Below are 24097 nucleotides of genomic sequence, written 5' to 3' on the forward strand. Positions count from 1 at the left end.
GAAATGTATCAATTTTCCCCTAAATTAATGCATAAATTTAATGTAACCATACTATAATTCTAACGGAAGGAGAGAGGATTAAATAAACAAATTTTAAAGATAATATAGAAAACTATACATGCATAGAAAGCCAGAAAAAGTAATTCTGGAAAAGCCCTTTCAGTTAATATTTCATTTGTAAGGTATAGCAATTAAATTAGTTTGGTACCTATATAGGAAAACACACAGACATGGAACAGAAGGGGAAATATTTCACCCATACTACAAGTACATGACAAAAATGGCATTTTAAAATAGTAAAAATGAATGATTCAACACAAATGATCTTGGAACAAATGAGAAATCATGTTGAACAATTATATCACTCCTTCACTCTATAGAACAAAATAAAATGCAGGGAATTAAAGAATTAAATATTAAAATGAAATCATAAAAATCATAGAACTACTAAGAGAAACATGGGAACAATTTTTACAATGTTAGAGAAGGCCTAAGAACTACACAAACCTCAATGACATATGACTCAGGGCATAGAAGATGATAAATCTGACTACATAAAATTTCTGCACAAAACAATATACCAAAGGTCAAAATACAAGCAACAAATCATAAGAACAGTTTTTAAGACACAACAAAAAGCTAATTTCCTTACAACAGATCAAGTGTTCCTACATCTATAAGAACAAAAACCCAAAAGCAAAATAAGCAAAAGCTGTGATCAGAAACAATCTATTGACACCTAAACCCAAAAAAAAAAAAAGCCTCTGAATTGTAAACTAAAAAAAAAAAAAAGAAAGAAAGAAAAAGAAAAAGAAAAAGAAAAAGAAAAAGAAAAAGAAAAAGAAAAAGAAAAAGAAAAAGAAAAAGAAATTTGCTAAGCCATTTACCAGTCTTACCACAATATACCATGTTGGTAAAGGTATTAGGAAAAGGTACTTTAACTCTTTGTTATACAATTCAGCATCATCTATCAAAGTTTTATTTTATTTACTTATCTTTTTTTAGATTTTATTTACTTACTCATGAGAGACAGAGAGAAAGGTAGAAACATAGGCAGAGGGAGAAGCAGGCTCCCTGTGGGGAACCTGATGCAGGACTCGATCCCACGACCCTGGGATCACGACCTGAGCCAAAGGTAGACACTTAACCACTGAGCCACCCAGGTAACCCTCTATCAAAGTTTTAAATGCACATATCCTTTGAACCAGTTATTCTACCTGCAAGAGTTTATCCTACAACACATACAACATGTATTCCCAAGAAGTGTATACAGGTATTATCACTAACATTATTTATATCAGAAAATGTTGAGAAACAACCTAATTAACCATCCATAAGAGATTCATCAATAAAATGATACATCCATATACACCTTGTATAAATAAATAAATGCTTTCATTCATAGGACTTGGGATTTTTATTGGAGAAAATACTTTAATTCTAGGACTATCCAGAATTTGAAGATCAGTTTTCATCTATATTATCATATTCATTCAACAAATCTGAGCACCTACACCGTATCTAAGGCACTGTGCTCAGCAATAAAGGTATGTCACATAGTCCTTTTCTTCAAGGGAAAAAAGTAATATAGCTAGCCCCTTAGCTCAAGGAGCATACAGTCTGGCAGAGAACAGAAATGAGTAAACATACCATTACCATATATAGTACAATATATACAAGATAAGAATAGAATGTTATGAGAAAACATGAGCAAAGCAACTTAAAAACAATCATTCAAAAACCAAAATCAACAGCTTAAATGTAAAATTATTAACACTCCTCCTTTAGAGTTCAAAAGAATCTTGAGGCCATCAGTTTGAGAAGACCTTAGCAGCAGTAAAGCTTGGTCCCACCATTTTGCAGGTTTGTGTCCTACAGGAACCAGCCACAAAAGTCATATTCATTCATTTAAACAATGATGAATTATGGTCTGCCCTTACAGTTCCCATTCCTGGTGCTGTCACCCCCAGAGGGACCTTCTAGGGTCTATATTTAGAAGTCTTAATGTACTTACTGTAAGGCTAATGTATCTACAACATTACTTCTACTTAATCAGAAGTTTCAGGAAAGAATCAAGAAATATCATTCACTTGGTAGGTACTTTTCCTGGGCTAGCAAAGTACCTTCAAAATATGCCATTTATTTTGGGGCCTTGCATCAGCAGTGTTTCAAATAAATTGCTTTTAGGTAGATTATGAAATAACTACACATAAACTAGAGCCAATTATTTGACAATAGGTAATATGCTTTTTAGAAAATTCCTTATATAAGTTAGCAAATCTTCCAACTTTACAGGGATATAGTGCTAAAAAAGCATGTTTTTAAATACTATTCCTCATAACGAGGGATTTACCAAAGGTTCAATATATATTCACCACTTCATTTTAAAAAGGTTTGAGGGTGCTGTGCCAGTTTGACACAGAACATCCTCGGAACCAACCTAAAATGTAACTCAACTTATCCATAACGAGCAGAACAGTTCCCAACTTTTATTCCCAGTCAGAAATTACAAATGGCTTAGCAAGAGAAATTATTTAGAATCTGTAAATTCATGAGTTCTTTCCTTGTTACCGTTTTCGAAGGAGGATGGGGAATGGAACAGGCAGGATAGCTCTTTTAGAAGCAACTGCTTCCTGGTAGTGTCACATCACTGTTTATTTGAATTTTAGATTAAGAACTGGTACTTAAGATTTTAAACTATACATCACTCATCACTCAAAATCTTTTAGCATTTCTACTATGTGCTTTTATGCCACTGTACATAATCATATAATTAATGACTTTATAAAAGACTAATAATTTTTAATCCCAAGCCATAAAAGCTATACTTATCAGTATTCAATTCTATATAAATTTCCATTCCAATTAACAAATTTGGACAGTCTCTGCAACTGATTTAGCACCATTATTTTTCTTTGTATTTATATCCTTTGCCTCCAAGTCCTATCAATTCTTCTTTAATAAAACATCTTTTTAAAAACTATAAAAACAGAGATTTGTAGCCAAAAAACCATGCTTCTTATAATTTCTCATATTCCTCCTTCTATCCCATTTCACTGGCTGAGGTAGTAGTGAACTAATTCAGGTTCTAGTCACCTCTTTCAGAACTACTGCAAAAGCGTTCTAAATAGGTCCCCTGTTCTTTCCAAACTATCTTGAAGATGGTCATCAATTCATTTTCTAACACTGCTTTCATGATGTTATGACTCAGTTCAATAATCTCCAATGGCCTCCCAAGGCCTAAAGCAATAATTCAGGACAAAGGTAAAAAATAATGAAAGAACTTTACATTTTGCCAACAACAACAAAAACATTTTTTGTTTCATAATATAAATTACCAAAAGCAAGAGCAACTGTAGAAGGCAGAGCATGGAGAAAGACAGGATGATAAAACCCTAATACCTTACTCTTCGAATCCCCCTCAGAATCCAGATCTACCACGTTTTCCATCTTAATACTGATTTAGAACATGCTTCAAAGACTAGATGAATGTCATTGTTAATGTTTACATTTCTCTCAACAGTTTCTATCCAGCATTTCCTTCACGTGTACTCAAAGCCCATTATTAACCAACTACCTTTTCGAAGTGAAGCCAAAGGTTTCTCCATGAAAAATGGTCAAGTGACAGGCTTCCGTCTCACTTCATTACTGCATTACAATAGATCCAAGCACAACAGCAAACAGCAAAATTACTACTTTCCTCATGATGGGAATTGGAGCTTATTCAAAAATTATGTAAACAACAATGTTAAATGCCCAAGTGTCAGAAGTCAGCCCAACTCAGTAAATAAAAGCCTCTTCCCATCGGGCTTCTCTATGTCTTTAACCATGCTCTGCACATTTCTCACTTTGTCTTTACTCACATCAGTCCTTGCAGTTCCTCTACATTTTCAAAACTGTGTTTTGCTCCAAAATCACAATATAATTATTAAAGAGCACATTTCTAAAGTAAACTTCTTTAAAAAGCCAAACTTTTTACCATGACCTGTAAGAGACCCCAAATGATCTAAGTTTACCCCACCTCCCCACCATCACCTGACCACGGTCTTACAAGTTTTTCTCATTAGTCTTCTTTAAAAAAAAAAAAAAAAAAAGATTTTATTTATTTATTCATGAGAGACACGGGGAGGGCGGGGTGGGCAGTGCAGGGACACAGGCAGAGGGAGAAGCAGGCTCCATGCAGAGAGCCCAATGTGGGACTTGATCCCGATCCCGGGACTCCAGGATCACGCCCTGGGCTAAAGGCAAGGACTCAACCACTGAGCCACCTCATTAGTCTTCTTACTAGACTTGCCAACACACACAGCTAATTCCTGCCTCAAGGCTTTTGCCTCCCTATGGGTTGCTTGGAAATTTTTACCTGCAGCTCAATCTCACCTCCTCAGAAAGGCATCTCTCAATGCCACTCTACTTAAACCACTCCCCACACACAACCCAATAATTTTCCATACCACCATCCTTATCACTATTCTGAGTTCCTTATTTATGTGCTTATTATCTGTACTCCCCTTATGGAGAACAAATGTGTCTTGCTTATTGCTATACCCTCACAGCCCAGAAGAGAACCTGTCTCTTTGTAGGTAATCAATCAATCATCAATTGAATGAATGAACAAACTGCTAAGAACCCGAGACTCACAGAGATGGCTTAACTATCCATGACTATAATCATGGATGTTCAGTGATTTACTAAAGCACTTAGGTTTCCAAATAGCTATCATCAATACAGAATTAGGGAACTTTATAGAGATAAGAGTCCCTAAGTAAGCAATATTCTCTCCTTTGTCTTCCAAACTTAGTATTCCACAAGTCAAAATTCCAAGAGAATGTCACCTCCTGAATCCCTAATGTTCAAAGATCAGAATTCCTCTTTGTTCCCATGCTGGAATACAAGATGAGACAAATCAGTATTCCTTTGTTAATCATTAGATTTTCCATTTGCAGATTTATCACTTTTTATTTTTCTACCTCACCTTAGTTTCTCTTACACACTTAATTCAGAAAATGAAACACTGAGTTGCTCTTCATCTTCTAATATCTTTAGTGTAATGATTTTGTGTAACGTGTTTTGAGTTACTTGTGTAAAGTGTTTTGAGTAACGCTTTGGGGTATGTCATTATCAAAACGTTATTCAGAAACATCACAATTGGCTTACTTCCCCATTGTGGAGGAATGAACTGAAAAAAATTTCATTTTCTCCTGGAAAATGAACCATTTGTAAAATCCTACAAGGAAAGCTATAAAGATCTCTCAGCAGGCAGTCACACTACCAGATTCTTGCTCTTTTATACATAAAAAGAGGTCCTACTGCTTGCTGGTAGGACACTTTCTGCCCCCCAAAATAACAAGACTTAAGCTAATAAACTCATAACTTGTAAGATTCTCCATCTCTAACAAATTTGATTTTATTCTCTTCCAAAATAAACAACTTCCCAAAAAGGAAAAGGGTAAGGAAACAATGTTCCTTTAAATATATACATACATGCAAGTACTAAAGCGAATAAAAAAAAAAAAATTTGGAAACTGTTTACAGACTACTATTGCAGATTTGACCTAAAACATGTAACTACTAAGAAAGAGTATCTCTAACCGCTACGTGAAAAAAAAATAATCTTTCTCAAAACATTAAGTCTCCTGGCTGGCTAATCCGCCACAAAGTCAATTGGCCTATTCGCGGCCAAAAAGAAAAAAAAGAAAAAAAAAAAAAAAAGAAAAAAGGAAAACAAACAAACAAACCCCACAGGTTTCCCTTCCCTAAGAATGTCAACCATTTTGCCTCTTTTCCTCTCCGATTCAAGAGCCCAAACCACCCTGGCAGCAAATCCTCTGGCTCAGCAGCCAGGACCCGGTGGGAGAACTGCGCCTCCTCGGACCGCGGATGCTCAGATCCCACTTCCCCGGCGCGGTTTAGCTGGGGAGTCGCCACATCACAGCCCGAGGAGACTGGGCGGTGGCAGGACTTTGCCAGAACTCTCGCCTTCCCAAATCCGCACGCGCCACACCACTGGAGGCGCTCTCCCGTCGCGGCGGCTGGGTCAGGGTGCATGTTTTCCACTGGGCCAGCTCCCCGCCAGCGCGAGTGGAGAGGGAGGGGAATGAGGCGCTGCGGGGGGGTGGGGGTGGGGGGTGACACCCAGGCCAGGGAGAAGGTGAGCGGGGGTGGGGGTGCAGCGCAGGGCTCACGGCTGCCAGACGGACCAGCCGCAGAACTGCGCCTTTTCCCTGGGAGCAACCCAGACTGGCAGACAAAAGATCACGGGCGCCAAGGCCTTTCCATCCTCACCCGGGAGCCCGGCCAGCCCCCCGTATCCACAACGCTAGCTCCTCGAGGCCAACCGAGCTCCCGGTACGGGCGGGTGCCTAACTTCCGGGACGCAGCAGGATAGGGACCAGAGGGAGGAGGCCGGGAGCAGGCGGGGTGCACGTGCTCCCCGACTCCGAGACAGACAATAAAGAACAAGCCCGGGTTTCCGCGGCCGCCCCACCCTGCTCCTGACGGCTCCTGCCAGGGGGGGCGCCTTCGCCCGGAGGTCCACGGACAAAGCCCCTCGGGGCGGGGAAGGGGGCTCCGCCCGAGGCAGCGGGGGGTGCACACAAAAGACGGAGGGGAGCGCGGGGCTGCGCGGGGCTGCGCGGGGCGGAGGGCGCGGCACTCACCCACTGAGCCTGAGGAGCCTCTGCGCTTGGGCGCGGCCGGCGTGGAGGGGGGCGCGGCGGGGGCCGGGGCCGGGGGCGTCCACGCGGGCTCGGCCTGGGGGCTCACGCCGGCCGGGGGAGGAGGGGGAGGCCGGGCCGGAGGCTCATCGTCCTCGGGGAGCTTGGAGGGCGAGGCTGCGGCAGCGGAGGGCAGGGAGGGCGCGGGCCCCGCGGGCGACGTGGGGCTCGGGTCCCAAGACGGCGGCCGCTCCGGGGCGGCGGGGGGCGCGGTCGGCAGCGGCCCGCGGGGCGCGGGGGGCACGAAGTCACTGCCGAAGTCCAGCAGGGGCGCGCCGGGGACGGCGGCGGCGGCGGGGGGCACCGGGGCCGCGGACAGCCCGGCGGCGGGCTTCCTCTCCAGCACCTCCAGCTCCTCCAAGTCCTCGTCCTCGTCCTCCTCGTCTTCCTCCTCCTCGTCTTCCTCCTCGTCCTCGGGGTCCCTCACGAACTGGTACTTGAACGGGGGCTGAGGCCGGGGCGGGCTGTCCGAGGACGAGACCAGAGGCGACTGGTCCATGTCTTCCATGGCCGGCGGGTCGGAGATGCTGCTGCAGCGGCTCGTCTCCACGGGACGCTGCTCCCCGGGGCCGCGGGCGGTTGTGGGGGTTGGGGAGGACTGACAGGGGCCGGGCCGAGAGAGCCCGGAGACCTGCAGTGGCGACGGCTCCCGGAACAATGAGACTGCTCCTCCTGCCTCTGCGCCCGTGATGCGCCACCCGCCCCGTCCCCAGTTGCCGCCACCGCCCAGGCGAGCGAAGGAGAGAGGCCAGCCGATTCTCCGCCCCGTTTGGCGTGACTTACCCTCCCCGCGCGGGGAGAGGCAGGGACTGGCGCGGGAGGGAGGGAGCCAATCGCCTACGGGATAGAGATGACGGGCAACCAGCCGGCCCAATGGAGAGACGGAAAGAGAAAAGTGGGTGGGGCCATTTGGACTTCCCCTCTCCTACCGGCTGGGGTGAGTCCGGTGGGCGGGGCTTGGAGCTGAGAGCCCCACCCTGCACCTTGGGTCAGATGCGGGGTGGGCCGGGGTCGCGGCTTTGCCCAGAGCCCGAGGGCAGCGGGCGGCTCGGGTGCCGCGTGGGCTTGCGCGGGGGCGGGCGACCTGCCGCAGGACTTGCGGGTTCCTGGCCCGCGCCCCCGGAAGGGCGTTATCCTGGGGGATTGGGGGTGGTAACTTTCCTCCCAGGAAAGGAAAAAACCCAGAGTGGTTGAAAGGTACTATGAAGTGTAGGCCCTAAGGATTTGAGTGTACGCTAAATATTAAAAGATTTTGAAATTAAAAGATTATTTTTTTAAAGCTTAAATGACTGGACCACCTCGTTACTACTACTTTCACCACCTTAAAAAGAAAAAAAATTTATTTATTTTTTTTATTTTCATTTTTTTTGGAGAGCTTTAAGGTCGTTCTCTGTCCAAACTGCAGACTCTGGATGAGGTAGGCAAAACAGAGCAGGGCTTGGACCGTCTGGAGGACTGGGCCCATTTCAAAGTCTGCTCATCCAGGAGGGTTTGGGGATCTGCCTGCTGCTGGACTCGTACGTGGTAGAAGGATGAGTCACCCAAAGAGAGAGAGAGAAAGAGGAGGAAAGTGGAAACATAATGATGCCTTGGAAGGCAAATTTGATTCACATTACATTTCAGTCACCTTAGGCTCATGAGTCAACATTTAAGATGATTCAGGCCTTCTGGGAGTCAGGAAGCCCGGTATTCATTTGTTTGATATGCTGGAAAGAGCATAATCTCCCCCGTTCCACTTTTTCCAAGACTGAAAAGGAAGTTTAAAGGAAAGTGGTCGAAAAAACATAAAAGTATCAGCATGCAAAAGTTTAGAGAACCCCTTTTATGTTTCTGGTATACCTTACAAAAATATTCACTGCATTCCTATTCTGGAGGCCCTGGAGACAGAGATAACTTGCTTTCAGATAGCTCACAGTCTAGGACCTCACTGTCCAATATATTAGTCATCAGGCCACTTGTGGCTATTGAGCCTTTTAAGTGTGACTGGACTGAAATGAGATATGCTGTAAATTTAAAATGCATACTAGAGGAGTGCCTGAGTGGCTCAGTTGGTTAAGCATCCTGCTTGATTTTAGCTCAGGTCATGATCTCAGGCTGATGGGATCCAGGCCTGGGTCAGGCTCCTCCATCAGTCCAAAGTCTGCTGGAAATTTTCTCTCTCTCCCTCTCCCTCTCCCTTTGTCCCTACCCCCCAAAGTAAATAAATCTTTAAAAAAATAAAATGCACACGAGATTTTGAGTGGTAGCAGCAAAAAATGAAAACACCTCAATTTTTATATGCTGACATTTTATCATTGATATTGTCAATATATTGGAATAAGTATACTAAAATTATTGTCACTTTTTTTTTACTTCTTAAAGGCAGCTTCTAGGATAGTTTAAATACACATATGATCACATCATATTTCTGTTGGACACTGCTAGTCTAAATGATTAAGAAATTTTGATTGCTATGGGGAATCATTGGTTATTTAAACAAATTCTTAGCTCAAACTAATTAATATTACTCTAGGCTTAATTTAGGTATAAAAAAGGAGAGGCAGTGGTTGGGGAAGGAAGGAGGAGAGATGAATAGGTGGAACAAGATTTTTAGAGCAGCGAAACTATTCTGTACAATAATATAATGGTGGATATATCACATCATACATTTGGCAAAACCCACAGAACTATACATCACAAAGAGTGAACCCTAATGTAAGCTGTGGACGTCAGTTAATAATATATCAATACTGATTCATTACAACAAACATACCATACCAATGTAATATGTTAGTAATAGGGAAACTGGTTGGAGAGGGGGCATGGGAGAGTATGAGAACTCTCTGTACTTTCTGTTCAGTTTTTCTGTAAATCTAAAACTGCTCTAAGAAATAAAATGTATTAATTCTTAGAAAAGGGAAAGAGAAAGCAAGATTTCCTGGGAATGTTACCTGACCAGGTTAATTATCAGCAATATATTCAGGACCTGGCATATCCATGCCACAAAGTCAAACTGGTTTTATTTCTACAAAATGGCTGTGAGGTGCTTTGAATTTGTTTGGTTTTATCTTGTGTTTTTTTTAAAGAGTAGGAAGAGAGAAATATTAATGTAGAATTTGGGGATGGGGGCAGCACCCGTGGCTCAGTGATTTGGTGCTGCCTTCAGCCCAGGGCATGATCCTGGAGACCCAGGATTGAGTCCGATGTCGGGCTCCCTGCATGGAGCCTGCTCCTCCCTCTGCCTGTGCCTCTGCCTCTCTCTCTCTCTCTCTCTCTGTCTTTCATGATTAAATAAATAAAATCTAAAAAAAAAAAAGAATTTGGGGATGGAAGTTTAATGTCATACTAAAAATTTTAAGCAAAGCAGATTCCTACAATGATAATTAAAATAATCATGTTTCAAGTATTTGTCAAATATTATCAAAAATATATATTATTTTTAACCGCATATACATACAAAAAAAAACTAGCAAAATTTTATGGTACAAACTTTTTCTAATAAGTAACAATTTAGCTATCAGTAGTTCAGTCTTCTTCATACTGCTTTTCCCATAATTATTGTTCTGAAACTCCCTAATGGAATGATTTTATAGTTTTCACATACATTATTTGTAAGTTGTTTATATGAGATCTCTGCATCCATATATCTGTGTGCCTACTATTACTAAAATGGTCTCAAGAGAATATCTTTAACTTATTAAAAGTGGCAGAAAACGGGGCACCTGGGTGGCTCAGTTGGTTAAGGTTCTGACTCTTGATTTTGGCTCAGATCATGATCTTGAAGTCATGGGATTGAGCCCCACATCAGGCTCCACATTCAGTGCAGAATTGGCTTGAGATTCTCTGCCTCTTCCTCTGCCCCTCCTCCCACTTGTGTACACACTCTCTATCCTTAAATGAAATAAATAAAATCTTTTTTTTTAAACTGTCATAAGAGGATAATTACAGAAAAGTGGTAGATTTACAGCTTTTATAATAAATAGCAGTAAATATTGAGGCAATAATCGGAAGCAGAAAAGAAATAAAAATTGTATATTATTGAGCTCAATGACTTCTAAAATGTAATTTTTGATGGATGAATTAAGAGTAAGGAGTTTACCTAGTGTTTATAGAATGGTCAACAAAGCATAAGAAAAAGGAAATGTCACTGATACACCAGAATTAAAAGGAGAGTTAGTTACTCCATGTAAATAATGTAACTTAGTTAGTGTAACTCCATGTAAATATCACTCTTACTAACAAGAAAATTCTGATGGGCATTTGAAATGCTTAAAAGAGGAATATAAATTCTTGATCATAATAATAATTAGAAAAAGAATTACTCAATTATTTTTCAAATTATCTTACCAGAACTAGATTAAAGTTTCCAGATACCACAAGTTAGTAACTATTCTCTTAGAATACTACAAGATATCCATTCAGCTTGATGGAATTCTAGAATCTCAGAGTTGGAAGGACTCTAGGAAGTCAGGTTGACCAATCTCTCTCCCATTACAAGAATTCCTTATAGAAGGATTTTTTTTTTAATTGGTCATCCATGGCATATTAAAAACAGCCACAAACTCTTTGCAACAACTCCCATCCAAGATAGGGTGAATTTTCCCACCTATTCTGAGCTGGCATTGTGACTTTCTTAACCCATAAAATGCCCTGGAAGTGAGTTCCAAGCCTGACCAGCAGAGGCATTGCAGTTTCCCTCCTCATTCTCAGCACACTGAAGGCTGAATGTGAGATACACGGGGAGACAGACCTAGCTGTCCCAACCATAGAGCTGAGGTCCCAGAAATGTGAGGCCATCTCAGACTCTGCAGTCAACTCACAGAATCATGAAAAATAATGAATCTTTGTTGTTTTAAACTACTACCTTTTGGGGATGGTCATTACACAGCAAAAACTAATTTAAACATCATCTATTCTGTGCTTTATTCATTCATAGATGAAATATTTATTGGGTATTTACTCTGCACCAAGCACTTGGGAATACAGCATTGAAGATATCAGCACAAATGTGCTTGAACATTTTCAGTACAGGGAGACTCACTACTTCAGGAAATATCCCATTCAATTTCTATAGAATCCTACCTTATTGCAGAAGGCTGAATTGATCCCTAATCTGGTAGACATTAACTTGTTAGTTAACTGTCCTTGTAATCATGTTTGCCTCCTGAAAGAGTTAAAAGGCATAGGATAGCTATACTCTTGTCTACATATTGCAGGATGTGGACTCAAGTTGGTTCAGCAACCACAGGAGAAAGATGAGAGGTAGATTCCTGACAAATCTATTTCAAGAGCTGTGCACAACTTTTTTGTTTACTGAAAATGACTTGCCAATATTCAAGAGCACCATTGAATTACATTCAACCTTTCAATTAAAAAAAAAAAAAACTGAAACATCATGTTGGCACTCCTAAGGGAAAAACTAACAGCTTGCTATGTCATTGTCCCTACCATTTTGCATGAAATGCATCTTTTTCTGAAATGCAGCTCATCATTCTGGCTAACATCTTGACTTATACTAAGTTCATTCTGTAATAAGAATTGAAATATAAATATAGTGAGATCAACATCTTCAGCCATATAGTTAAGCATAAAAATTAGTGCTGGACTTAAAATCAAGTTTTTAAGTTCCAAAAAGAAATCACGTAATAGTGAAAGTGAAAGTCACAATTAAAATTGAACCTTTTAACCTTTTTGAGTCCTCTGCATTAATACTGTATTCCCTTAGGCTAAGTTCAATATGTACCATTTCTCTGGTGAAATGTATTGTGATGTAACAGAAAAACTATTTTTGATTCAGGAGAAAATTAATTTTGATCTAGCAGCACAAATTTAAGCAGAGAAATTCCTAAACCATCTTAGACAAACAAAAATTTACCCTCATGAGAAAAAAGAACTATAGAAAAAAGTTCATAAAATTATCTGAGTTATAAATAATTCGTTCCAACATCTCACCTATTCTTCCTAATACCTAAAGACTGAAGTGTAATTTCTGCTGCTTTATCTTCTATGGAAATAGAAACCAGGTAATCACTATCTTTACAATAAACATTACTCATTTATTCAGCTAAAATCTATAGAGCTTCTAGGTTCTGGTGATATAGAATGAATAAAACATACTTATTAACATTAAGGAACATATAATTGAGTTTACATAAGAATATATAGGAATATACATATAAGTAAATGTAAATATATTCATATGTATGCATATATGTGTGTATATAGAATAGACATACTAATGTAACTCATACTATAAATGTACAATATACATATCATATACTCATAATTAATACAATATAATTCATACTATATGTGTATATATATTAGAGAGAGAGAGACAGATGCACAAACAGACATATTCCAGCAGGATTTGGGGAAGGCTTCACAAAAGAAATTAATCTTTTAAGGTAGAGTAAGAAGGAAAGTTATCCAATGAAGAGGGAATAGCACCTGCAGAGGCAGGGAGGACTGAAACTCCAGCACAGATTCAAGGCATAGAGAGACCTCTGGGATGGTTAACTGAAGATAAACCCAGAAAAATAAACTAAATACAGACTGTGAAGAGTCTTGAATGCCATGCTAAAGAGTGAAGGTGGTATTCTCTAAGTAAAGAGTTATTAAAAGTCTTTAAGCAACATGGTGAAAAAAGGGAACCTGGATGGCTCAGTCAGTTTCTGACTCTTGGTTTCAGTTCACATTGTGATCTTGCAGTCATGAGATCGAGCCCCACATTGGGCTCCTCGAGAAGTCTGCTTCAGATTCTCTCTCTCCCTCTCCCTCTGCCCCCCACTATCACTCACTCTCTCTCTTCAATCAATCTTTTTAAAACTAGTGGGGTGACATGATAGCTAATTTATAAAAATAACACTGATCGGGGATGGGTTGTGGCCACTAGAGAAAGTAAACAATATTTAAGATGCAATTCTAATATTACATGTAATCTTTGCCCAATAACTTGGTTATAGCTACTGTGGCTTAAGTGGAACATAATTACTACTTGTAATTTAAGCAACAATTGATGAGGGCAGGAACCAATAGCTTAGGGAATAGGAGAAGATAAATTTGAAAAACACTGAAGGAACTTGAAGACTAATAGGATAGAGGGGCTGATGGAAAAGAAGAAAAAAAAGGCTGAAATAAGCTTAATGCTGAGGTGGCAAGGTAAATTGGTGCTATACCAGTACAAATGCAAAAAAAATCAGGAGAGAAAGCACAAAACTGGTGAGTAATGCTGGGGACAATATAATGACATTAGTTTTTAGATACAATGAACTTGAGTCGCCTGTAAAATATTGGAGTAGAAACAATGAGGAAGCAGCTGCAAAGCCAGGGCTGGGGCTTAGGATGGAGATTTAGTCTGGAGACCAGGTACCTAAACTCATAAGTTAAGTTTTATGGGTAAAGGTTTGGAGCAAAATTTTAGGCTGGAAACAATGGACCAGGTTGATTGCATACTGTCTGCTGCCCTCAGAGAAAAAGGCCTAGAAAGGAGCCATGGGAAACAACAAGGTGAAGTACCTCTGGACATACTTGAACAATGAATGCTATTTATATTTAACCTTTACTTTTCCCTTTTCCAGTTAAAATAAATAAAAGCAAAATAAAATAACAACAACAACATAACAACACCCTTTTGCTTTTCTTCCTAAGTCAAGTTCTTTAGTTTGCAGTTATCATTTTATCTTTTCCATCCACCTTAAATATTATACTTGGAACTCAAAATAGGTTTCCAGTAAGTACTCAATTATATTTAGCACTAAGTAGTCTATAGTAATAGGGACAACACCAATAATTTAAACCACAGATAATCCTCAAACTCTCATTAAGCTGGTCACTCTAACCTCTCAGCCAAAAACAAGTAGTAGAATTGCCTTGTGAACTTTTGCCTCTACATATACTAACCATCCTCTAATGAAGGTACTGAAAAGAAGGAAATGGTTGAAAGAAAATCAATAAGAGATTAAGCAAGCTCCATTAAGTTAAAAAATTAGACAATAAATGATCCTTTCATATACCACTTGTATTTATGAGGTATAGGATTCTTTTTTAATCAACAGATATATCTTGCTCATTATTCAACTTGTTTTCTACTTTCCAGAGAACTCAGGAATACATTCATCACTGGAGATGTATATTGCCTTGCAAGTGTCTTTTTTAAAACTCACTTTCCTTTTATTGCTACAAACTCACTGTGATCTGGCATTTCCATCTTATCTTAGTATTATTTATTGTCCTGGATGGAAATCTTTCCTGTCGAGTAGTAGTAGAAATGTAAGTCATTTGTGCATAAGGTACCTAGAAGAGTCAAATACCTAGAGGTGAGGAATTGAACAGTGGGTATCAGGGGCTAGAGGGAGGGGAAATGGGGAGTTAGTGTTTAATGAGTAGACAGTTTCAATACAAGATGATGAAAAGGTACTGGAGATGGATGGTGGTGGTGGTTGTACAACAATGTAAATATATGAAACGCCACTGAACTGTGTGCACTTAAAAATGGTTAAAATGGTAAATTTTATGTCATGTATATTTTGCCACACTAAGAATTTTTAATTGCAATTTAAAAAAATTAATAGAAGTTTTGGAAGATAAACTTGAAAAACCTTGCAAGAAATAGAAAAAAAAGAACAAAAAGGTATATCAGCAACAAACAAGTAGAAATTATAGGGTTTTTTTTAGTGTTATCATTTACAACAGCACAAGAAAACATGAAATATTTAAGGATGGATTAAATAAAATATGCCCACTACCATTACACTGCAAATATGGCTGAGAGGAAATTTTAATAACTAGAAGGACTTCAACTTGATTTCAAGATTCATGATAAAGCTACAATGATTAAGACAGTGTGGTACTAGCATAAAGATAGACAAATAGATCAATGGAATAGAATAGAGTCCAGAAATAGACCCATACTATATAGCTAATTAAGTTTTGACAAAAGTACCAAGGTATTTCAATGGGGAAAAGATAGTCTTTTCAACAAATAGTGCCAGAACAAATGGACATCCATATGCAAAAAAAATAAATAAATGAAAGTCAATCAATAAAAAGAATTTTTATTCTAATCTCAAATCATATGCAAAACATTAACTCAAAATGAATCATGGGCCTAAATAGAACAGCTATAAACTATAAAACCGTAAGATTTCTCAGAGTAAACATAGAATAAAATCTTGGCAAGGATATACGCTTTTGCAAGTATAAAATGGTACAATCACTTTAGAAAATCATTTGGCAATTTCTTAGGAAGTTAAACATACCTAAAACCCAGATATTCCATACCGAGGTATTTTTTCCGAAGAAATGAAGACTGGGAATAACCCCCGTGTCCATTAACTGGTGAAAGGACCTGCAATTTGTGGCTTTGGAATCCCACCCTGCAATAAAAAGAAACAAGCTATTTAGGTACATAGTATGAAAGAAACTCCAATGAATTCTATTAAGTGAACAAAGCAAGACACAAAAGCCCATATACTCTCTGATTCTGTTTATGTGATATTTTAAAACAGGCGAAACTCAGGGGGGAGAGGGAAAGGAAGGAGGGTGACTGCAGAGGGGATGAGGGAAGTTTTTGGAGTAATAGTGGTGACGGCTACATGACTATATACAGTGTCAAACTCATTGAACTGTACAATTAAAATGGGTGGACTTTCTTGGATAAAATTTTTATCTCAACAAAGATGGATTTTAAAAAATAGACAAAGAAACATAAGACAAGAGATAAGAAACTTAAATGATTAATTTGAAAGACTTATGAGTCACTAACAAGAGATCCACAAAGAAAGAACAGAAAAAACACCAAGTTTCCTATTAATCTAGTTTGCCGTCTAGAAAGGTGAATTTGCAGTATGGCAGTTCATGCTCCATGACAGAGCATTATTCAAGTTTATATTTTAACTTAACCTTATAAATGTCTGATCTTTTGAATGTCAGGAAATGTTTTAAGACTATTTCTTAAACAGTTTTCCTTCTCTAAACCTCCCTTTTTCGTGATGAAATTGATAGTGCTATAAATGCAAATCTACCTTCAGTTGTTATTTAGATCTTAGAATTGGGGTTGCTTGTTATTTTCAGATGACTATATACTATGCAACTTTTTTATTTAGATCTAGTTTTTCTCCTGTTTTCCCCCAAAAAACTTAATTTATTTAAACTAAACAAACAAAAAAACAGTTCACCCATTTCTCCCACTCCTCACCCCCCACCTTTGACAGCTACCAATCTGTTCCCTATTATCTATGAGCTTGGGTTTTGTATTTTAGATACACATATAAGTGAAGTCATATGGTATTTGTCTTTCTCTATCTGACTCATTTCACTCAACATAATACCTTGTAGGTAAAAAAAAAATACCTTGTAGGTCCATTCGTGTTCTTCAAACGACAAGATCTCATCCTTTTTTATGACTAATATTCCATAATATGTGTATTTGTGTGTGTATATATATATATAGCATATGTATATATAACATGCGTATACACACACACAACACATTTTCTTTATCCATTTATCTATTCTATTAACCATCAGATTGTTTCCATATCTTAGTCATTGTAAATAATACCACAGTAAACATAGGAGTGTATATATCTCTCTAGTTAGTGTTTTTGGTTTCTTTGGATAAATACTCTGTAGTGGAATATTGGATCATATGGTATTTCTATTTTTAATATTTTAAGGAACCTCCATACTGTCTCCCACAGTGGCTATACCAATTTGCATTCCTACCAACCATTCCTTTTTCTCCACATCCTGTTATTTCTTGTCTTTTTGATACTAGCCATTCTGACTAGTTTGAGGTGAGATCTCATTGTGGTTTTAACTTGCATTTTCCTGACGATTAATGATATTGAGCATCTTTTCATGTGCCTGTTGGTCTTTCATGTGTCTTCTTTAGGAAAATACCTATTCAGATCTTCTAAACATTTTTAATTCAGATTTTCTTTTGCTCTTGAGTTGTATGAGTTTTTAAGTATATTTTTTATATTAACCCCTTATTAGGTATATGATTTACAAATATTTTCTCCCATTTGGTAGATTATCTTTTCATTTTCTTGATGACTTTCTTTGCTATACAGAGCTTTATAGTTAATATAGTACTTTGTATTTGTTTACTTTACTTCTGTAAGTAAACAGATTGGTGTCTGATTAAAAAAATCATTGCTAAGACCTGTGTCAAGGAGCTTACCGCCTATGTTTCTTCTAGGAGTCTTATGGCTTCAGGTCTTGCATGCAAACCTTTAATCCATTTTTTTTCTTTAATCCATTTTGAATTAAGTTTTATGTATGGTGTAAAATGGTAGTCCAGTTTCATTGTTTTGCATATGGCTGTCCAATTTTCCTAACACCATTTATGGAAGAGGCTATCCTTTCTTTCATTGTATATTCTTGGCTCCTTTATTGTAAACTAATTGAGCATATATGTGTAGGTTCAATTCTGGGGTCTCTATTCTGTTCTAGTTATCTATGGGTCTGTTTTTATGCCTATATACTGTTTTAATTACTATTGCTTTGTAATAGAAAATAAATAGTTTAAAATAAGAGACTGTAATGCTCAAAGAGACCCATACCAAAACATATTATAATTAAAATGTCAAAAGTTGGGGCACATGGGCGGCTCAGCAGTTGAGCATTTGCCTTTGGTTCAGGTTGTGATCCCAGGGTCCTGGGATTCAGTCCTGCATCAGGCTCCCCACAGAAGCCTGCTTCTTCCTTTGCCTATGTCTCTGCCTCTCTCTCTTTGTGTCTCTCATGAATAAATAAATAAAATATTTTAAAAAATAATAATAATTAATTTAAATGTAAAAGGAATAAATTCTCCAATTGAAAGACAGTGGTTGAATGGATAAAAAAACAAGTTCCATCTATATGCTTCCTACAAGAAACTACTTTAGATGTAAGAACACATACAGAAACTGAAAGTAAAGGGATGGAAAAAAATATTTCATGTAAATGGAAACCAAAAGAAAGCTAGAGTAATCATACTTACAGCAGACATAATAGATTTCAGAAGAAAGACTGTAGTGAGACAAAGTAGGTATTACATGATGATAAAGAGGTTGATCCAACAAGAGGATATAACAATTGTAAATATTTATATACCTGACATAGGGTACCAAGGTGTATAAAGCAAATATTAATAGACATAAAAAAAACCTAAATTTTACTACCATACATAAAGGGAGAAATAATCATACAATAATGGAAGGAAACTGTAGTACCCCACTTACATCAAAAGATAGATCCCCAGATAAAATCAATAAAGAATCGGGATCCCTGGGTGGCAGAGCGGTTTGGCGCCTGCCTTTGGCCAAGGGCGCGATCCTGGAGACACGGGATTGAGTCCCACGTCGGGCTCCCAGTGCATGGAGCCTGCTTCTCCCTCTGCCTGTGTCTCTGCCTCTGTGTGTATGTGTGACTATCATCAATAAATAAAAATTTTTAAAAAATCAATAAAGAATCATCAACCTCAAATGACATGTTGGATACGATGGACTTAGATATTTGCAGAACATCCCATCCCAAAGCAACTGAATACACTTTCTTCTCAAGTGCACAAAGAACATTTTCCAAGATAGATCATATGTTAGTCCACAAAACAAGTCTTAGTAAATTTTAAGAGAACTGAAATTATACCAAGCATCTTTTCCCACAACAGTGGTATGAAACTAGGAAAAAATTCATAAATATGTGAAGATTAAATAACATGCTATTGAACAATCAATGAATTAAAGAGGAAATTTAAAAAATGCTTGGAGATAAATGAAAAGAGAAATATAACAAAACCCATGATATGTAGCAAAAGCACTTTGAAATGACAAATTAATAGCAATAAATGTCTACCTCAAGAAAAAAGAGTCCTAAACAACCCATCTTTATGCCCCCAAGGAACTAGAAAAAGAAAAACGAATAAAGTTCAAAAGTTAGTAGGAGAAAACACAAAGATCATAGCAGAAATAAGTGAAATAGAGACTAAAAAGACAGTAGAAAAGATCAATGAAATGAAGAGCTAGTTATTTTAAAAGAGAAACTAAATTAACAGAGGAGGTGTTACAACTGACACCACAAAACTACAAAGGATCATGAGACTAATATGAATAATCATATGTCAACAAATTGGACCACCTAGAATAAATAGATAAATTCCTAAAAACACAACTTACCAAGACTAAATCATAATGAAATAGAAAACCTGAACAGAATCATTACTAGTAAGGAGATTGAATCAGTAATCAAAAATCTCCCAACAAACAAAAATCCAGAACCAGATGGTTTCACTGGTGAATACTATCAAACATTCAAAGTACTAATAGCAATCCTTTTTAAACTCTCCAAAAATAGAAGAGGAGGGAACTCTTCCAAAATCGTTTTATAAGACCAGCATTACCTAGATACCAAAAGCAAACAAGGATGCCATATAAAAAGGGAATTACAAGTCAATATCTCTGATGAACATACATGTAAAATCCTCAATGAAATTAGCAAACTGAAGTCAGTAATACATCAAAAGGATCATACATTGTGATCAAGTGGGACTTATACCAGGGATAAAAGGATGGCTTAACACAAAATGAAGAATAAATGTCATATGATCATCTCAATAGACACATTAAAAAGCATCTGACAAAATTCAACATTCACTTATGATAAAACTCAACAAAGTAGACATAGAGGGAACATAGTTCAACATGATAAAGGGCATATCTAACAAGCCTTCAGCTAATATAGGCAACAGTGAAAAGCTGAAAGATTTTCCTCTAATATCAGAAACAAGACAAGGACGCCACTCTAGCCACTTTTATTTAACACAGTATTGGAAGTCTTAGAGCAATCAGGCAAGAAAAAAATAAAATGCATCCAAATTGGAATGGTTGCCACAGGGGAGGGGGAGAGGGGAATGGATAAGATGAGTGAAGGGGAGTAGGAAGTGTAGTCTTCTAGTTATGGAATGAATAAGTCACAGGGATGAAAACTACAGCATAGGGAATATAGTCAATGGCACTATAATAGCATTGTATGATGACAGATGGTAGACACACTTGTGATATACAATGTATATACAGTTGTTGAATCACAATGTGACCCACTTGAAACTAATGTAACATTGCTGACTATACTGCAATAAAAAAATTGTATAATTCAGTGCCAGCCACTCACTTTTTATACAAGTTATGAATAAGATATGACAGAAAAGACAATGCAATTCAGTAGAGCACAATATTATTTTTTTAAAGATTTTATTTATTTATTTATTTATTTATTTGAGAGAGGGAAACAATGTGAGAGAGAGAAAGAAAAAGCAAGCATGAGCAGGGGAGAAGAGTACAAGGAGAAGGAGAAGCAGAGTCCCCACTCAGTGGGGCTCGATCCCAGGACCCCTGGATCATGACCTGAGCTGAAGGCAGGTCAACCATTAACCATTGGAGACACCCAGGCACCCCCACAATTTTAGATCCAGTTCTACCACACTTTGGCAAAGTGACCTTCAGGAATCTCTGGGCCTTACTTATCTCTACTGTAAATCAGGGAGTTCAACTAGATGACTGCTAGCTCTGATCTACCTTCAAGATTTTTTTTTACTGTTGTTTATTGTTAATTTTTCATTTCTCTTTTTTTTTTTTATTGGTGTTCAATTTACCAACATAGAGAATAACACCCTTCATTTCTCTTTTGAGTCAACACCAAATATTGGGATGAGTAGCTCAGAAAGATGTATTTTACAGAAGGACATTTTCAACAATTATCTAAACTAAAGATGGTGCTGGCAGACTTATTACAGCATTCAGAAGACTTTAGAAATATAAAGAGATCTTTTAGAGCCTTTTTTGTAAGATGAAAGTTTCCTTTTATACATTTCAAAATAAGAAAAGAGAGAAAGAGGAGAGTTACGCAATGTGTTTAACTTAGATGAGCTTTTCTCAAACTTTATCTTTCTCATTTCTAGAAACAAATATGAAATTATGTAGAAAGCTGAAAAGACTTGGAAATATACTCAAGAAAACCATGGTGAAGTCAATGATTCTGCCAAATTTCTTAATCAAAAATATAAAAAATAATGCCCACAAAACTTTTGTTAGGAAATAGGGAAATAATGAAGGAGTTCCAATTAAGGTCTAGTTAATGTGCAATATTTTATTCCTGTGGATTTTAACAGTATATTATTTCATTTATCTCTTTATTCCAAATAGAGTTGAAGTTATATTTATTTATTTATTTATTTATTTATTTATTTATTTATTTATTTAATTTTAATTTTTTTTTTTTTTTTTTTTTTGGTTTTGGCCAAACTTTTTATTTAGTATTCTGTAGTTGCTTAACACACACTTAAATGGTCTTATTGGGGGAGGGGATAGGAGAGGTTCTTGTAGATTCCCAAGGAAATGTCAGAAAGGCAAAATATGGCCAGCATTATCCATTTGCTTTTTTGGATTTACTGGGTGAATAGCACTTTCCTTATATAAGCATCTGATCTCAGGTTTTTCATTACTGAGAACATTGAGATTTCAGTTTGAAGACACTCTGGAATCCTAAGAGTAGCATACCCCGACCACCCTCTAATAGCTAGCTTGTTTGTATAGGCAGAAGGATTCACCTCTCCATTTCAGAAGGCTAGATGTTTGTGGAAGGTCTTAGAATTGCTTTGCCTCATTTACTGGGAAAAATCAGATATAGGAAGTGGCCTTTAGGGACCCTTTTAACTTGAAAAATCACAACACTAGTACACAAGTCAAGTCTTAACACATTTAACATTTGCTTATTGACAGCCATGTCATAAAGTCAAATAAGATTAAACAGGTTTTACTTTTTTTCCCCTCACAAGAACATAAAAATTATGGAAGGGGAACTTAACAGGAAACCTTAAAAAGGTAACACAACTTTTTCTTTTAGTAGTCCTTGGGTAGTTACGACAGAAAAGGTTCCACTTTTTTGTTTGTTTTCTTTGAACGGGGATTTTGGTCCAAAGTTTTGTTTTGTGTTTAATATCTGCTTCTGCCTCCCCATCTATCAGATCGGCTTCCTCCACGGCCACCGCCTCTTGGAGCTCCGCGGCTTGAACTGCTGTAGGAATCACGTGGAGGAGGGTACCCCCGTTCCATAGAAGGGGGAAGTCCTCTTTCCTGTCTGCCAACCGGGTCACGACCCCTTGAGTAGAGGTCACTTCCGCTGCTTGAGTGTCTCCACTTCCGCCATATCCGTCACGTGACTGCTGTAATCATCACAGCGACTGCTTGCACCGTAAGATGGCGGGCGCCCTCGTGTAGGCGGAGCACTACGTGAGTTACCATAACTCCCAGATGAATCTCTGTGGGAACCTCCACTTGGATGATCTGAATAGTCACGGTCACGACCATAGCCATCTCTATCACGATAGCCTCTTGATGGGCAGTCATCACGTGAACTGGAATGCCCATAATCACGGTAAGTATGATCTCTTGGTGGTGGTGCATAATCTCTCTTGTATCACGAGAACTTGGGTAATCTCTGCTTGAATGGCTGTCTTTAGTAGAATATCCATCATCTCTTGGGGACAAATACACATCTCTACGAGAGGGCAGGGGTTCCCTTCGAGGTGGGCCTCCATCACTATCACTTCCGCGTGACACAGGAGCTCTTCCTCCCCTGCCACTGCTGCTGCGAACTGGTCCTGAAGGGGCAGATCCTTTAGGAGGAGTGGTGGTGGTCCTCTTCTTACTGGAAGTGGTCCCCTGGAAGAACTCATGTTAAAATTCATGGAATAGCCACCATCAGCCATGTGCCCTCCACGTGAAGGAGGTCTCCTGGTTCCTCCACTTCCTCCTCTTCCACCTCTAAGACCTCTTGGAGGGCCTCTGTTTCTTGGAGGTGGAGGTGGTCCACGTCTACCACTTTCAAATGATGGTTTTGTGGCTTGTTCTACCTTGATGGCTTTTCCACCTAAGGACTTTCCATTCATGTCTCTGGCTGCATCCTTAGCGTCTGCTGGGCTCTCAAAGGTGACAAAAGCAAATCCTCTTGATTTGTTGGTTTCACCATCTTTCATCAATAGAACTTCCACTATTCGTCCATATTTGCCAAATACTGCTTCAAGGGCTTTTTCATTTGTTTCCGTATTGAGGCCACCAATGAAAAGCTTTCTGGGCTATCTGCTTCAACCATTTTATCCCCTGGTGAGAGTCGAAGGGGTGACGACTGTTCCAAGCTCCTGCGAGCTCCATGGCAGGGGCTTCGTAGCAGCTCAGCACGGGTGAGAGCCACCGGCTCTGAGAGTGGAAGAGGGAAGCCGCTAGCACTACTGCGCAACGACCATTTTTATTTATTTTTTATTTTCTAGAAGTTACATTTTTAAATGAATATGCACATATTCCTAAAAGAGTTCTCTTAATAAGTAATTAGGTGTTGTTATGAGTGGAACTGTATCCCCTCAA

At 38.7% G+C, this 24097-nt stretch overlaps 1 protein-coding gene, 1 long non-coding RNA gene and 1 pseudogene across 4 annotated transcripts in view; all 3 read right to left on the reverse strand.

The window, feature by feature from the left end:
- The window catches only part of RTN4 (reticulon 4), a 70466-nt gene extending 62982 nt beyond the window's left edge, over nt 1-7484 (reverse strand). The window contains exon 1 of one of the 3 annotated variants that reach the window (XM_072768389.1): nt 6657-7484. In XM_072768389.1, coding sequence (XP_072624490.1) covers nt 6657-7221 — 565 coding nt within the window. In that variant the 5' untranslated portion in view covers nt 7222-7484. The remainder of the gene's footprint in view (nt 1-6656) is intronic. The other 2 variants (XM_072768390.1, XM_072768391.1) reach the window with 2 other exon arrangements.
- A 482-nt stretch (nt 7485-7966) lies between these two features.
- Nucleotides 7967-11118, reverse strand: LOC140600245 (uncharacterized). Its single transcript, XR_012003470.1, has 4 exons — nt 11040-11118; nt 10415-10583; nt 8341-8460; nt 7967-8222 (listed from the first exon to the last, which is right to left on the reverse strand). It is a non-coding gene; the product is annotated as an uncharacterized lncRNA (long non-coding RNA).
- A 10840-nt stretch (nt 11119-21958) lies between these two features.
- LOC140600248 (RNA-binding motif protein, X chromosome-like) lies at nt 21959-23828 on the reverse strand (annotated as a pseudogene).
- Between the last annotated feature and the right edge of the window lie 269 nt (nt 23829-24097).

Source organism: Canis lupus, chromosome 11, assembly GCF_048164855.1.
Source record: "Canis lupus baileyi chromosome 11, mCanLup2.hap1, whole genome shotgun sequence".
In the NCBI taxonomy this organism is placed as follows: Eukaryota; Metazoa; Chordata; class Mammalia; order Carnivora; family Canidae; genus Canis; species Canis lupus.